Below are 14009 nucleotides of genomic sequence, written 5' to 3'. Positions count from 1 at the left end.
CCAAGAGTTTAGGTTAAGGCCAAAAGGAAGAGCATGGAATAATATACTTTGCGCTTATAGGCAAATTGAAAATATTTGCATGACATCATATTAATTGAATTTTGAAAATATGCATTGGACACGTCTTGACTGATTACATAGTCATCATGTTGTACTGAAAAAAGTACCAACTTTGCCATCTCCACCTTGAATTTCTGGGCCAAAATGAATCAGTTGAACCTGCTGAAGTTGATCACTGGTCTCAATTTGCCATTGAACTATGTCACCAGAAACAGTCTGGAATAGAAGCCTTGAGTGTATGGCTGTCAGTTTTAGGTCACCTAGCTAGGATCACCAAATGCTGATCACAGAACACTGACTGACAGGTACAGAGCACCAAGCGACTTTTGTCAGGTGTTGAACGCCAGTCTTCAGACTCTGTATCAAGTTTTGACCACCTGTCTAGGTGGATGGATTGGTTTGATAACACCCTCTTCCCTATGAGGAATGGGCTTCGAGTTTTGAGGACTAGTCCTGGGGAAAGGACTGGGTCATTACAATTCCTTTTCTGATGTTCCTGTTTAACACACATATAGTTTGGGAACTTCACCACTGTGGTTTCATGGATTGGAGGACCAGGCATGCCCTAGATTTTACCTGCCTCTTCTGACATTATTATTAATGGAAATGAAGGGGGACTGCCAATTGTCACTTAATGCACCGAGAGGGTGTCATCAGTTCCTTTCTCCATGGACAGGAATCATCTGACTAGTCTCTTCTCCGTCAATGATCAGAGATGGGACAACAAACAAGGCACTTGTTTCTTTGCATGAGAAATGTGAAGCAGTTAAAGTTTTTATGCTGACAGTTACCATCAGTACAGCTTTACATAAATTAAAAAAAAAACAAATATTGACTTACTTCACATATTTATGCACGATATTTGTTGGGGCACCATAAATTAATTTTCAAGGTAAATTTTTGTGCACTGCATGTTTTGGGACAAATTTTTATTTTTTTTAAGTCGAAAGTTGTGGGATACCTTTCAGATAATTCGAAAATAACATGTCAGAAATAGCATTCAAACTTAAATTTTATTAAAAGAAATTTATTAACTGTACTTGAGATAAAACTCTCTAATCCACTGCAGCATGACTCATCAACCCTACCCTTCTCTGGCAAACTTATGATCCATCGTTTCAGTATATGAATATTTTTTAGTTCTCTCATGCAATGAAAAGTTATCATTAGAGGCAATGCATTTCCTGCTGCAGAAACTGCAAGGACTAAAGTAAGATTTTTAAAATCTGCACCAGTTATGAGAATTCTCACACTTTTAACCCACTTCTTACTGACAATCTGAGATCAAAGTACATTGGAGTTTCATCCATGTTAATGATTGTTTTGTCAACTATATCATTTTTCTTCACTTCTGGCCTTCACAAATTCATAAAATGATTTTATTTTTTCATCTAAATATTCTGGGAGACAACAGTTTATCGACTTCCTTGCACAAAGCACTAGGTTGTGTCACTTTAAGAACTGTTCCATTGTTTCAATTTATTTTCAAAATTCCCTTGAATACCAATAAAAAGGAACCAAAGTTGGCTTCCCTATGTTGACTGATATTAAAAACAAAGAAGACAAAGTTGGCTTCCAAGGTTGGCTTGCTTTGTAACACAGTAACTTTGTATTTGATATTCTGTTAGTAAGTTCAAACAATGATTTTATTGCTCACTACCAGTTGTATTTATTCACTACCTGGGCTTCCATTTGTTTGCCGTTTGTAATCATAATTGATACAAATGAGCATTAATCTCTGCAGGGTAAATAGTATACACAGCAATAGCCTGCTTTAAAAGTAATTTTTCAACCCATGGTAGTGAAAAGGTTGTCATTGGCACTTACAGTGAATGTATTTTCAAATGATGATTTTTATTTGCATGATACTGTCATGCAGTTAATCTGGATATAAAAAAATCTTGGTTATTTGCATCTTACACTGTGTCATGCTTGAATGGCAGGTACCTTTGAGCAGTCAGTTGATATTTCCCTCTCTCATGTTTGTGATTTTGTTGGATCCGGTTTTCAGTCTGATTACATATTCAAACCTTTGAGTACAACTAAACATCATTCGTTTCTCTATAATTCACATTAGTGAACCATGTGTCCTGTGTTATCTGACATAAGTGAGACACACTACAGTATGGATGCATATTTTACATTTATATGGAGGTTTTGGATGTATTTTTTTGTTTAATAAATTATTCATGATAAAAAAGTAGAATAAATAATAACAAGACAAAATTAGTTTCTTTCATTTTATTATCAGATAAGCATTTTGTATATCTGTTTTATTGCAACATGCAGTTTGATGGAGAGAGAGGGTGCAAATTCAACACAAATTTATTTTGTTTCTTAAGTCTTGGGACATATGACCTTAGTGAAAAAAGTTTCACCATAAGTTCTGGGACAGGAAAATTTTTTATTTTTATCATGTCCCAATATTCATGATAAATTCAGTAATATGATTGAGAGAGATTTTTGACAAAAAGTTCAGTGACTCTGCAGGTAGTCTCAAACATTATAATATGATCATAACATATCTGAACAAGAAACCAATTTTTGGAGTAAAATTTTTTTCTCATCATTTTTTACCTGATCATAATATGGGCATACTCTCCAAGCCTTCCAACAGCTACATTTCAGAACCTTCAGTAGTGTGCATATCCTTTTCAATCATAACTGGGGTATGGATGGTACATGTATTTGGTGCCAATCCCTCTATCAAATGGGAGATCACTTTTTCTTGACTTCACCTAAGTCTGAAGTTGACATTTAGCACTTTTCAGTGTATAAATAAGGCTTGGGAATTTGTGAAGTAGTGGATGTACTCCTAATGTACACCGATCAGGAATGTTTTGTCAGAGAAATATATTTTGCTCAAAAGAATTGGTTTCATGGTATGTAACAGCTGGAGACTGACAATGTCCTTTTGTTGGAAGAGTATGATGTCTACAACAGATGTCAAAATAAAGCAGGTTTAGCTTCTGAGTAATTGGATCATACATAATCATTTTTGCTTAGATTTGATATCCTTTTTGTTTGCTGTTAGCTTGACATGGTGCATGTGATTAAGCAGTTCTGTTTTGGTATAGGCATTTGTATATTAATATTGATAATCTCCCCCCCCCCCCACTCACCTATCCAAGTATGTTGGACATTGGTTTTGTGCTAGCTGTCCGTCACACTTTTTAGCAAGCAAAATAATTAAAAAACTATTGCAGCTATCCTAAAAATATTGCTACCTCTCCTGAATGGAAAGTCATATTGATATGGGGTTTTCACCAGAAAACTTCTTAAGATGTATAGTTTGTCCTTAATGAAATGGTGTTGCCTGGACATTAAAATGGCCACCACAGTAGCAATCTTGAAAATGTAGTTATCATCACAGCACCTGACTTGATAGTCTTATCATTATTGGGTTTCACAGCAAGACTTCATATGTCTAATTGGTCTTTAATGAAAATGGTGTCAATCTCGCATCCAGTGTCAGCACTACTCCTCCTGAATGGAAAGTCATATCAGCAGAAGGCTTTTTATGTTGTGTAGTAGGCCATAAACAAAACTTTTTACGATCTAATATCCAACATGGTTGTCATAGTGGCTATATTGAAAATATTTATACTACTCTATGGAAGGTCATAGCAACATTGGGTTTTCACCAGAAGACTTCTTATGATGTTGAGTTGATAGTAAATGACATGGTGTTGATCTCACGGTTAAGTATGGCCACCGTGGCAATTAACTTGAAAAGTTTGTCATTGGTACTACTTCAGAATGGAAAGGGATATCAGTATGGAGTTTTCACCAGACAGCTTCTTATTGGTGTCTGGTAGGTCTTGAATAACACTTTTGCCAATCTGATATTCAGTATGGTCACAACAGTGGCCATCTTGAAAATGTTTGTGCCTCTTCTAGATGGAAAGTAATATCAGCAGTTTTTATCAGAAGACTTTTTATGATGTTGAGTTAGTACTAAATTAAACTGGTGCTGATCTGACAATCCAGTATGGCCACCATGACAGTCATTTTTATATTATTGCTATTGCCGCTCAGTCTGAATGAAAAGTCATATTGACATGGGGCTATCACCAGAAGACTAATTATATTGCTTAGTTGGTCTTGAATGAAAATGGTACTGATATCAGTTCAGATGTAGCTGCCACAATGAACTTATTGAAAATCATGTAATTGATTTTTTTGAATGGGTTTTCATAAAAAGTCTTCAAATTGGGTCTGGTTTGTCCTTAATGACAATGGTGCTGGTTGTACACACAGTATTGCAGACACACTGGCTAATTTGAAAAATCTTATCAGCCCTATTGATGTTTCGTTTCACAAGTGATGCAAATGTACTATCAAATCTAGCTATTGTTACTAAAAGTAAATGATTTCTCAAACACTGCTGAATAAAACTGGACTTCTTTTCACAGAAAGCATCCAGGCATAAGTGGCTTTCAAATTTGTATAACTTTGCTGATCCACTGTAAACCATTATGATTCTTACCTAAATTAACACAAATCTTAAATGACTTCTCGAAGCCCAATTTCACCAGAATTTGACCAGCTTTCACAAAGCATCCTGATATAAAGTGCTTTCATCCTTTTTACAACCAATGTTTATCTTTCATCTGATATGGCTACTGTTGCAAAAAACAGAAATGTAAAAAAAAAACATCAGCAGAATTTGACCAAATTTCAAAGAAAGCATTCTTTTATTAAGTGCTTTCAAGTTGTTACCAATAATGCTGATCCTCCATCAGATATGGTCACCATTTATAAAATAGAAAAATCTTGAATCAACTGCTTCACAAAATCCACTTAACAGAATTTTAACAAAATATGACAGAAAGTATCATGGTCTAAAAGTACTTTAAGTTTTGTTAACATAATGTTGACCTGTCGTCAAATATGGCAGAAGTTATGCAAAATTTAAAATTGTTTAAATGTTTTCTTCTAAAAATATTGGAAAGGAAACTTAATTTTTGTACAAAAAGTCAACCTGGCATTAAGATCTTTCATTGAGGTACCAATGATGTCTGTGTGTTATCAAATATGGCCACTGTTTCTAAAAGTAGAAAAACCTTTAAAGGACTTTTCAAAAACCACGTAAGTGAATTTGACTGAATTTGGCAGAAAATCCATGATGTCAAGGACTTTTACATTTAAACAAGCGATGCAATTATACTTTGTTCCTAGGGATACAGTTAAGGAAGAAGATAATGCTGATGGGAATCCACCATCAGTTATGGCTGCCATTACTAAAACTAGAAGAACATGTTTGACTGTCACATGGTGCAAGAGTAGGTTAAATGCATTAATTTGATGTTAACTATCAATATTATAAATCTGTTTCTTTCCCATGATTCAGTCAGACACTGTATACTAAATGAAGTTGTTAAGAATGTTTTGATGGAATGCTATTGTTCATAGTTTAGAGAACCATCTTGTATGAGTTACTGTTTGTCTCTGAAGTTTTACATAAGCATCTACACTACAGTGCAAGAAGTAATATATTGTTTAAACTTAAGATTTTTTCGTATTGAGTCAGTGAGTTCATTATTTTTTTATTTTGTGTGTGCTTTCAGTCCCCATTGTGGTGAGTCAGATAAACAAGAACTAAGAATAAGCATCAAGGAAACAGTCCAGAGAAGAAGTAAATACTAGGTTTTCTTGGAAAGCAGTGCTGTACAAGTCACCAACATGCTAAAATGCCCAACAGTTTCAACACCTGCAGTGTGATGTATCACTAGGGTTTAGCTTCCTTATTAATGTATACGGATGAGTAGTGGTCTTGATTTTTGAAAGAAAGTATCAAAATTGGGATGTTCACTTCTTCTCTGACATTGGAATACTTTTAAATCTCATAGGGTTTACAAATGTCATAATAACCTGCTATTCTAATACAATGTTGCAAACTCTTCCAATTTTGCAATTGGGGTTTCCTTGTATGTATCTGATTTTATGATTTTTTTTATTTCTGATCTTAGGACAAGTTTCAAAACTCACTTTATTTATTATTTTTTCTCTGTACATATGTTATCATCCTGATTTACATAAATGGTTTTTGTCATTTCTGTAGCTTTATGTGTACCATAATTACATGAATTTATTATATCTATTGCATGCAAGCAATTGATTTTCTCTCTGATAACTTTTAATTCAATGTTTCAACAGCAGTAATTACCTTACCTGCTATTACTGCATTGGATTCCATTTTCTGGGATGCTCAGTCCCTAGTCCAAGCTAATATTTCCTCTTTTGACTAGTAATTAGAGGCCCAGATTTAAAAGAACAGTCAGTGCAGTAGTAGCAGGTATTACATACTAATATTTGTTCCCCCTAAAGCTGCATATAGGGTTGATATGACCTGTTGGTAGTAAGTACTTTATTTTATGAATTCTTCATGCAGTTGAAACCATCTCTATTTCAAATGTATATATATTGAAAACAGTTTATTGTAGAAGTTAAATTGATGTATTTAACAAGTAAAATAACAAAATGGTATTGGTTGTTCTGTTTATTAATGGTTGCTACTTTGCTTAATTGTTTAGACTAGTTTTAGAAGGATATGTCACAGGTGAGGGTTTAGTTTGGTATCACCTGCATTACCATATATGACAACCTAATTATTACTTTATGATGGTGTTGTCAGCGTTGTCTATCTGTGTGAAGGTTGTATGCATTATATTTGTGAATGATAAATGAAAATATAATAAAATATTGGTAGGAAAAGTCAAGGGACCAGATATTTGACTCCGATTTTTCCATAGTGAAAAATATCGTGAAATACTTTGTTTTTGTGGATTTCAAATTTGTGGTTTGGATAAAAAGTACATATTCATGGGTACCTAATTTCATGGATCTAACATGTACACAAACCCCAAAAATGATGTATATGTGTCTGTAAACAATTATACTGACATTCATTTCAAAGCATTTGCAAGCAGACTGATGTAATCTGTACTGCAGTTGGTTAATTAAGTTATTCCTTGCTAACAGATGGCATAAATTCTGAAATCTTAAAGAGAATGCCTACTTTTATGCACTCACGTTTGAGTTAACTGATTGTTATCTGAAGCAATTAGGTTCTCTTGTGTTCTTAAAGACTGCTATCAAATAATAAAGTTCTCAACAGTTAGAAATTAGGTGCCTGAACAATGCCAAGGATTGTAAACCTCTTTTGTTTGCAATAATTCTGTTAAAATTGCCCCATGGGAACCCCTTGTTGCTGGGTGACCTTAGCTTTGTGGTCCAAAATTGGATCCACAAAGTTCCAATGAATGCCAGTGTTATTAATTTGCTTATTGTGATGGACAGTACAGAAGGAATTGTTACAAAATAAGGAATCAGAGATATAGACAGTGGAGATGTGTATTGAGAAAACATCTACCCTTAAGCCAGTTATTGCTAAGTGACTTATTGGCACACAGGACAAAGTAGCATTTTGGAGAAACCTGATTGAAATGGGCTTTGAGAAAGCAGGACTAATCTTCTGATTGTTTGTTTAACAGTTATGTGCAAGATGTGTATATAAATGGGAATAATATGCACTTTTGGCAATAAAAAAGGACACAGACGACAGTGAATTAATATACATTTATTATTGTACAACAGATTGGGTCCTTACAATCTTACACAAGTTTTATACTCATGAAATTTTGCATTCAAATTGGAATCATTTAGTTCCAGTGTCCCTCATCATTGATGCACTTAGTCTAATGTATATTTCACATTCTCTGCATTATAGGTAGTCATGGCATTATAGCAAAGAAAAAAGCAGGGGATGCCTTTCCATTGCATATTCGCTGAGGGGTGGGGTGAATGACACCTTGGCAAACATTTCATTAGGCATGGCATTTATTTCATTGTGACTTTAAATTCATGCTCTAGCTCACCTACAAAAATCACAAAAATTGGAACCCAATGAATTTAAAGTGTCACTGTAAAATTAATGCTCTTCATTCTTTTTAACAATTGTTTGGGACAGACTCTTAACAAATAAAATATGCAAGTTATAGCTTTCATACAAGAAAGTCTTCTGTTTTTTTTTTTACTTTCCCTTCCACTCTTAAATTTTCGAGCATTTTGCAATTAAGGGATGGACAGCTTCTTGTGTGTGTTTTGCCAAGTGATAAACTCAAAGGTACATCCAACATCTTTCTACTAGGTTCGAATCTTGTTCTCAGCCATTTTATGTGAGAGAGCTTGCCAGTAGCTTCTCGTGGGTCGGTGGTTCTTCCTGGAGTTTTCCCAGGTTCTTCCTCCACAAAATATACTGGCTACCATGTATAGTGTATCATGTGCTAAAAATGGCATTAAACACAAAGCAGTAACATTTTAATGAAGTTGTTGTTGTTGTTGTTCTAGGGTTTAACGCCATTTTTCAGCACAAGATAGGCTATACATGGCGGCTAGTATAACTGGTGGAGGAAGAACCCTGGAAAACCCAGGGAAGAATCATCAACCCACGAGAAGCTACTGGCTCACTTTCCCACGTACCCATGCTAGCCGAGCCTTGGACTTGAACCCACGCAAACAGAGGTGAGGTGGCAGTGATCCGAAATGGTGAGCGCTTTAGACCACTCGGCCACTCGGGACCCCTTTTAATGAAGTAATCATGACTTCTATTCTTTTGTAATAAAATAAAATTTCTAGTGTAAAACATGCATATAATTTAATTGTTTTCTTTCATTTTGTAATTATTTATAACACAACTGAGTAAAACTTCTAACATAAAATTTTCACTTAGTTGTTGATGGTGCACATTTTTCGCTACTGACTTACTTGCTTAAATCATGAGTTTAATTCTTTTGTTCTCATTTTATCATTTCGGTAAATATATCTACAGCCAAACATCGTATGGAAGTGATATCTGCTGATTACAGCATTAACAGTAAGTGTGGAGACAACTTTGATCAATTGGCTCACTAGAACCTCACTATGGAGCACATGGAGTTCAAGGAGTTTAAATTGGATGTTGAGGAAATTTTGTTATCACAATGTCATTGTCCAGAACTCTTTGAATAATTCATAGTAGTCCCAGAATAATTTTTAGTCCAATGAGCACTGTTGTTTTAATGTATAATCTAACCAGAAAGCTTCCTCTCAAATAATATTTAAACATAACATAAAACATGTCTAAGTCTGATGTTACAATAATGAAATAAAAAATATGAAAATTGTCCAGCTCCACACACTTATCTACAAGCATAAGAGGTGACAATGCATTTTGCTTCTACTAGCTACGTACTTTTCACATACATCCCACATTGTTAAAGAATCCACATGACCTAACACATCCAATGGCAAACAACAATAAATTTGTAAAAAGGTTTTATTATTAATATTATTATTAATAATTCTCATTATGCATGTCAATGAATATTCATAGATCCAAATCACAGTCTACTGTCTTAATATCTTAAAATAGAAAATATACCCATACACTAAATTTAGCTTGACAGTTACCACAATTTATAGTCGTGAATAAAATTTACAAAAATAATAGATGTACATAAGTATATTCCTGTAATATTTTGCAGGTATAAACGGTAAACAACCCAGCTTCTAGCTCATGTAAAAGTATCCTTGGGTCTATGTATATAGCAGATTGTCTCAAGAGCCAATTAAAATGCAAAGAGGTCTGGTATAATCAACCACAATTTCAGGTATTAACTGTTGAAGACTGCTTCGGTGACCTAGTGGATGCGGGAGGTCACAGGTTTGAACCCCAGTTCAGTCATACCAAAGACATAAAAAATGGTACTAGCAGCTGCTTCGCTTGACACTCAGCATTAAGAGATTAGTGTTAGGACTGGTCAGCCTGATGTCTGGATAATGTGACTGGGTGGGACATGATGTTACATGTCCGCAGCATGATGCCCCAGTGCTAGACATCACTATAAACTGTCACACTGAAGACATTGTAGCGATATCACTGACAAATTGTTAAAGTTAAGTTAAAAATACACACACACACACACACTTAACTGGCTGACAATAGCTAGTGTGATGTGTTAAGCCTTTGGAAGACTGATGTGGATGAGCCCATTATGTTAAGTGGAGTAACTAAATTTGTCTTAAGTTATAGGTAACTCAAAACAGATATGTGTTGAGTGGAGTAACTAAATTTGTCTTAAGCTATAGGTAACTCAAACAGATATGTGTTGAGTGGAGTAACTAAATTTGTCTTAAGTTATAGGTAACTCAGATATGTGTTGAGTGGAGTAACTAAATTTGTCTTAAGTTATAGGTAACTCAGATATGTGTTGAGTGGAGTAACTAAATTTGTCTTAAGTTATAGGTAACTCAGATATGTGCTGAGTGGAGTAACTAAATTTGTCTTAAGCTATAGGTAACTCAGATATGTGTTGAGTAGAGTAACTAAATTTGTCTTAAGCTATAGGTAACTAAAACAGATGTAAATTGAAAAAGAAGTTATTATACATCATTTCCTGGAATGAGAATGTTTAAGCCATCATCTGTATTAAAGATTATTGGCAAGTTTGTGGTTTGTGAACAGCAGAAACTTTTTGTTTTTAAGTCTGATATTACTCCCTGCATTACATTCCGATTGTTTCAGTTGTCTAAATAGTATTTAAGTGTGATTCATTTTTTTAAGGTGATTCAGGAAGCATTAAGCTGCTGGGTAAACAAGCAAAGTCAAGCAAAATTAAATAACAAAACTCCAAGTTCACAGAGTTTGACTTTGAGAAGCAAAGCAGTGCAGGTGGGGTTAATTTTGTACACATACTGCAAACAACATATAAGCAAAAGTAATTTTGGAATATTCGACGTCCATCTAAATAGGAGCACCACCTGTATGCAACATATTTGACACGTTGAAATGATTAGTTCTCTTTATTATTATTCATTGCCTTAATATTGTTAAAATAATAATTATTAATTGACCCGTGTTTTCTGCGGTAATATTATCCATGAAATTGACTGATTTAATTATAAGCACACGGTCATGTTCTCAGAGTTTCTTGTGCTGATAAAGCGTTAACAACCATACTGGACAGAGGTGTATATCACTGCAGTATTACCTCAGTCCCAACCCCCCATTAATCTTGAAAATATTATGTCCTCTCATCCCACCTTTCCCACAATGCAATAGTCATTCCCAGATGTGAAGTATGTTCATTTTTCTATAAAGACAAGCATATTTCGTGGTCAGACTGCATCAGATATAGTTCTAACAATGTTAATGTTATGGTCATTAAGGACAACTCGGTTCGGACAGGATTCACTCCAAATATCCAGGAGATATGTTTGAACAACAGTAGTGAGTGTAAATATGAACACATTTGCTTCAGACTTCTTTTGAACTATTGAGGGTGTCTTAGACTGCATATAATTAAGTCTATATTTTGTTTTCCAATGGATTTTGAAGAAAATACTTGGGATATATTTTTATTTAATGTAATTGCGTTGTGATTATGTGAGTCTTTGCATATGTGTACATGTATTGTGATGACATTGACCATACTTGGTGTATGTTTTTATTTAATATCAATGTGATGTGATTATGTGAGTGTTTTATGATAATATTGACCATACTTGGTGTATGTTTTTATTTAATATCAATGTGATGTGATTATGTGAGTATTGTACATGTTTTGATGCTACTGACCATACTAAGTCTACAAATCTTTTTTCTTTGTAAGTGTATTTAAACATTTTAAAGAAAATAGACATTATTTTCTTTTGTTCAATTTGAATTTTCAATAATTTTATTTTGGCTTATATGAGATTGTTCTCAGTTGGATGACATTGTTTTTTTGTTGTTGCTGACACACTGTCCCCCCTTGTTGTGACCTTACCTTATGAGTCACAAAAAAAAACCCCGCCCTGTCTGGGAATATGGAAGGTATGCTGATTTCATGCATTCTTTTTTTTCTCATCTTGTTGTAAAAACTATATGACAAATTAAGGACAAAAAAAAACAAAACCAATGCTGTTCACGGATGATCAAAAAAGGCATTTTAACTAGACAATACATGCCATATCATTGGGGGAAAAAATATTTAAAGACGAAGCCTGAACCTATAATAATTTTTCCGGTATGTCCTACGTATGCATATAATGAACGTAACATGAATTTCAGATGCCAGAAATGTATGAAATTGTTATACATAAGTCATTGGAACAGTGGGCAAAATAATATAAGTGACAGGGCTGATCCAAGGGTTTTTGGCGCCCTAGGTGAACTATGACTCTGGCGCCACCCCCAAAAAAATTTTTGTTTTACATCCGTATATTTTGTACTTTGGCATCTGTTTGGTTGAGGGTTGGGCCAGCCATGGTAACTGATAACAAATTTACAAATGCAGTGAAATGATTTTTTGCCAAAACCAAACGAAATATGCAAACTAAGTTTCAGAAAAAGGACACACAGAAAAAAATATATATAATTTGAATAGGTTCATTGAAACAGTTCTACAATCAAAAGAAACATTTTACTCATCAATTAACAATTAAAATACATCAATAAAAATTATGTATATAATGTGGTAATATGATGTCACACTTCAACCTTCGACTATTTGGTGATCTGCAGGAATGTTATGTGACAAGGATACTTTAATGTTGTGTGACAAGGATACTTTAATGTTGTGTGACAAGGATACTTTAATGTTGTGTGACAAAGATACTTTAGTGTCAGTGAAAAATACAAACTAGAACCTGTGCACTAGTTCACTACGTTATGTCAAGATGTTCGTGTCAGTTTAAATATATCCAGTACTGAGTTAGAATATTTTTAAACAATTATGATATATTCCTGATGATTGAAAGTGGAGATCGCGGTATAATTTATTAACATACAACAAAGATACATCAGTCAAATAATGAATAAAAAATAAAATGATGGCACCTATGAAAAGTGAAAGTCTGTATAATTCATTATGTACATAGACTACAGCACATTATTGGGATGCTCAACAATGCATGTAAATTACTTTAAATGTGCAAATGTTAATAAATTAGATGGATAGAAGCAAGTCTGAAACATGAAACAGCTGACAACAGTGATACTGGCTGCTTGGATATTTTATTACGTTTCCATGATTATTTTAAGGACTACCCCATTGATCACAGAAATTAAGTCCGTATGAAAATATTTTTTCTTCATTCTAAAAGAAGCTATTTTTTTTAAATTACAGAGGTATAAAAACCAACTGATCAGAACTATTGTGTATACTGAGAAATACGTCATGCTTTGGATGCATTGGGATTAAAACTGAAAAGATATACATAGTTGTATTGCTTGCACTTTATTCCCTACATGAAGTTCTTTTCATATTTCAGGTGCAATGTCTTCGATCATGATTTCTCTTTTGAGTTTGCTTTTGATAGTTTTCCGATTTCTTCAGTTTTTTTAAATCTGGCTATTTCGGATGCAAGTTTTCTGGTGCCATTGACAAAGTAGTTTGTAATTTTCTTCCCATTAATAATTTGGCAGGGCTGTATCCATTTGGCAATGGTGTTGCACGATATGTCAAAAGACCTATGTAAGGATCATTTGCTTTTCTAAGTATTGTTTTAGTTGTTTTAACAGCTCTTTTGGTGAGACCATTGCTCTGTGGATATTTTGGACTACTTGTAATATGCCTGAATACATAATTTGTCGCAAATTCATTTTGTTGTTGTTGTAGGGTTTATCGCCATTTTTCAGCACAAGATAGGCTATACATGGCAGCCAGTATTAATGGTGGAGGAAGAACCCAGGAAAACCCAGGAAAGAACCACTGACCCACGAGAAGCTACTGGCAAGCTTTCTAACATACCCATATTGGTTGAATCCGAGACTCGAACCCACGCTAACAGAGGTGAGATGGCAGTGATCCATAATGGTGAGCGCTTTAGACCACTCGGTCACTCGGGGCCCCCAAATTCTTTGAAGATTGCAGATATGTATTGCAGACCAAAATCAGAAACATACTTCTGGTATACCGTGTTGC

General features: G+C 34.3%; 1 protein-coding gene across 1 annotated transcript in view; it reads left to right on the top strand.

Moving 5' to 3' along the window:
• The window catches only part of LOC149778428 (vesicle-associated membrane protein 4-like), a 59569-nt gene extending 51491 nt beyond the window's left edge, over window positions 1–8078 (top strand). The window contains exon 7 of the mRNA XM_089939254.1: window positions 5631–8078. Coding sequence (XP_089795380.1) covers window positions 5631–5665 — 35 coding nt within the window. The 3' untranslated portion in view covers window positions 5666–8078. The remainder of the gene's footprint in view (window positions 1–5630) is intronic.
• Window positions 8079–14009: the final 5931 nt, after the last annotated feature.

This window comes from Sinohyriopsis cumingii, chromosome 17, assembly GCF_028554795.1.
Source record: "Sinohyriopsis cumingii isolate HCF-2022 chromosome 17, ASM2855479v2, whole genome shotgun sequence".
NCBI classification, from domain to species: Eukaryota; Metazoa; Mollusca; class Bivalvia; order Unionida; family Unionidae; genus Sinohyriopsis; species Sinohyriopsis cumingii.
The sequence above is the reverse complement of the archived record's forward strand: the minus strand, read 5'-3'. Positions and strand labels throughout refer to the sequence as shown.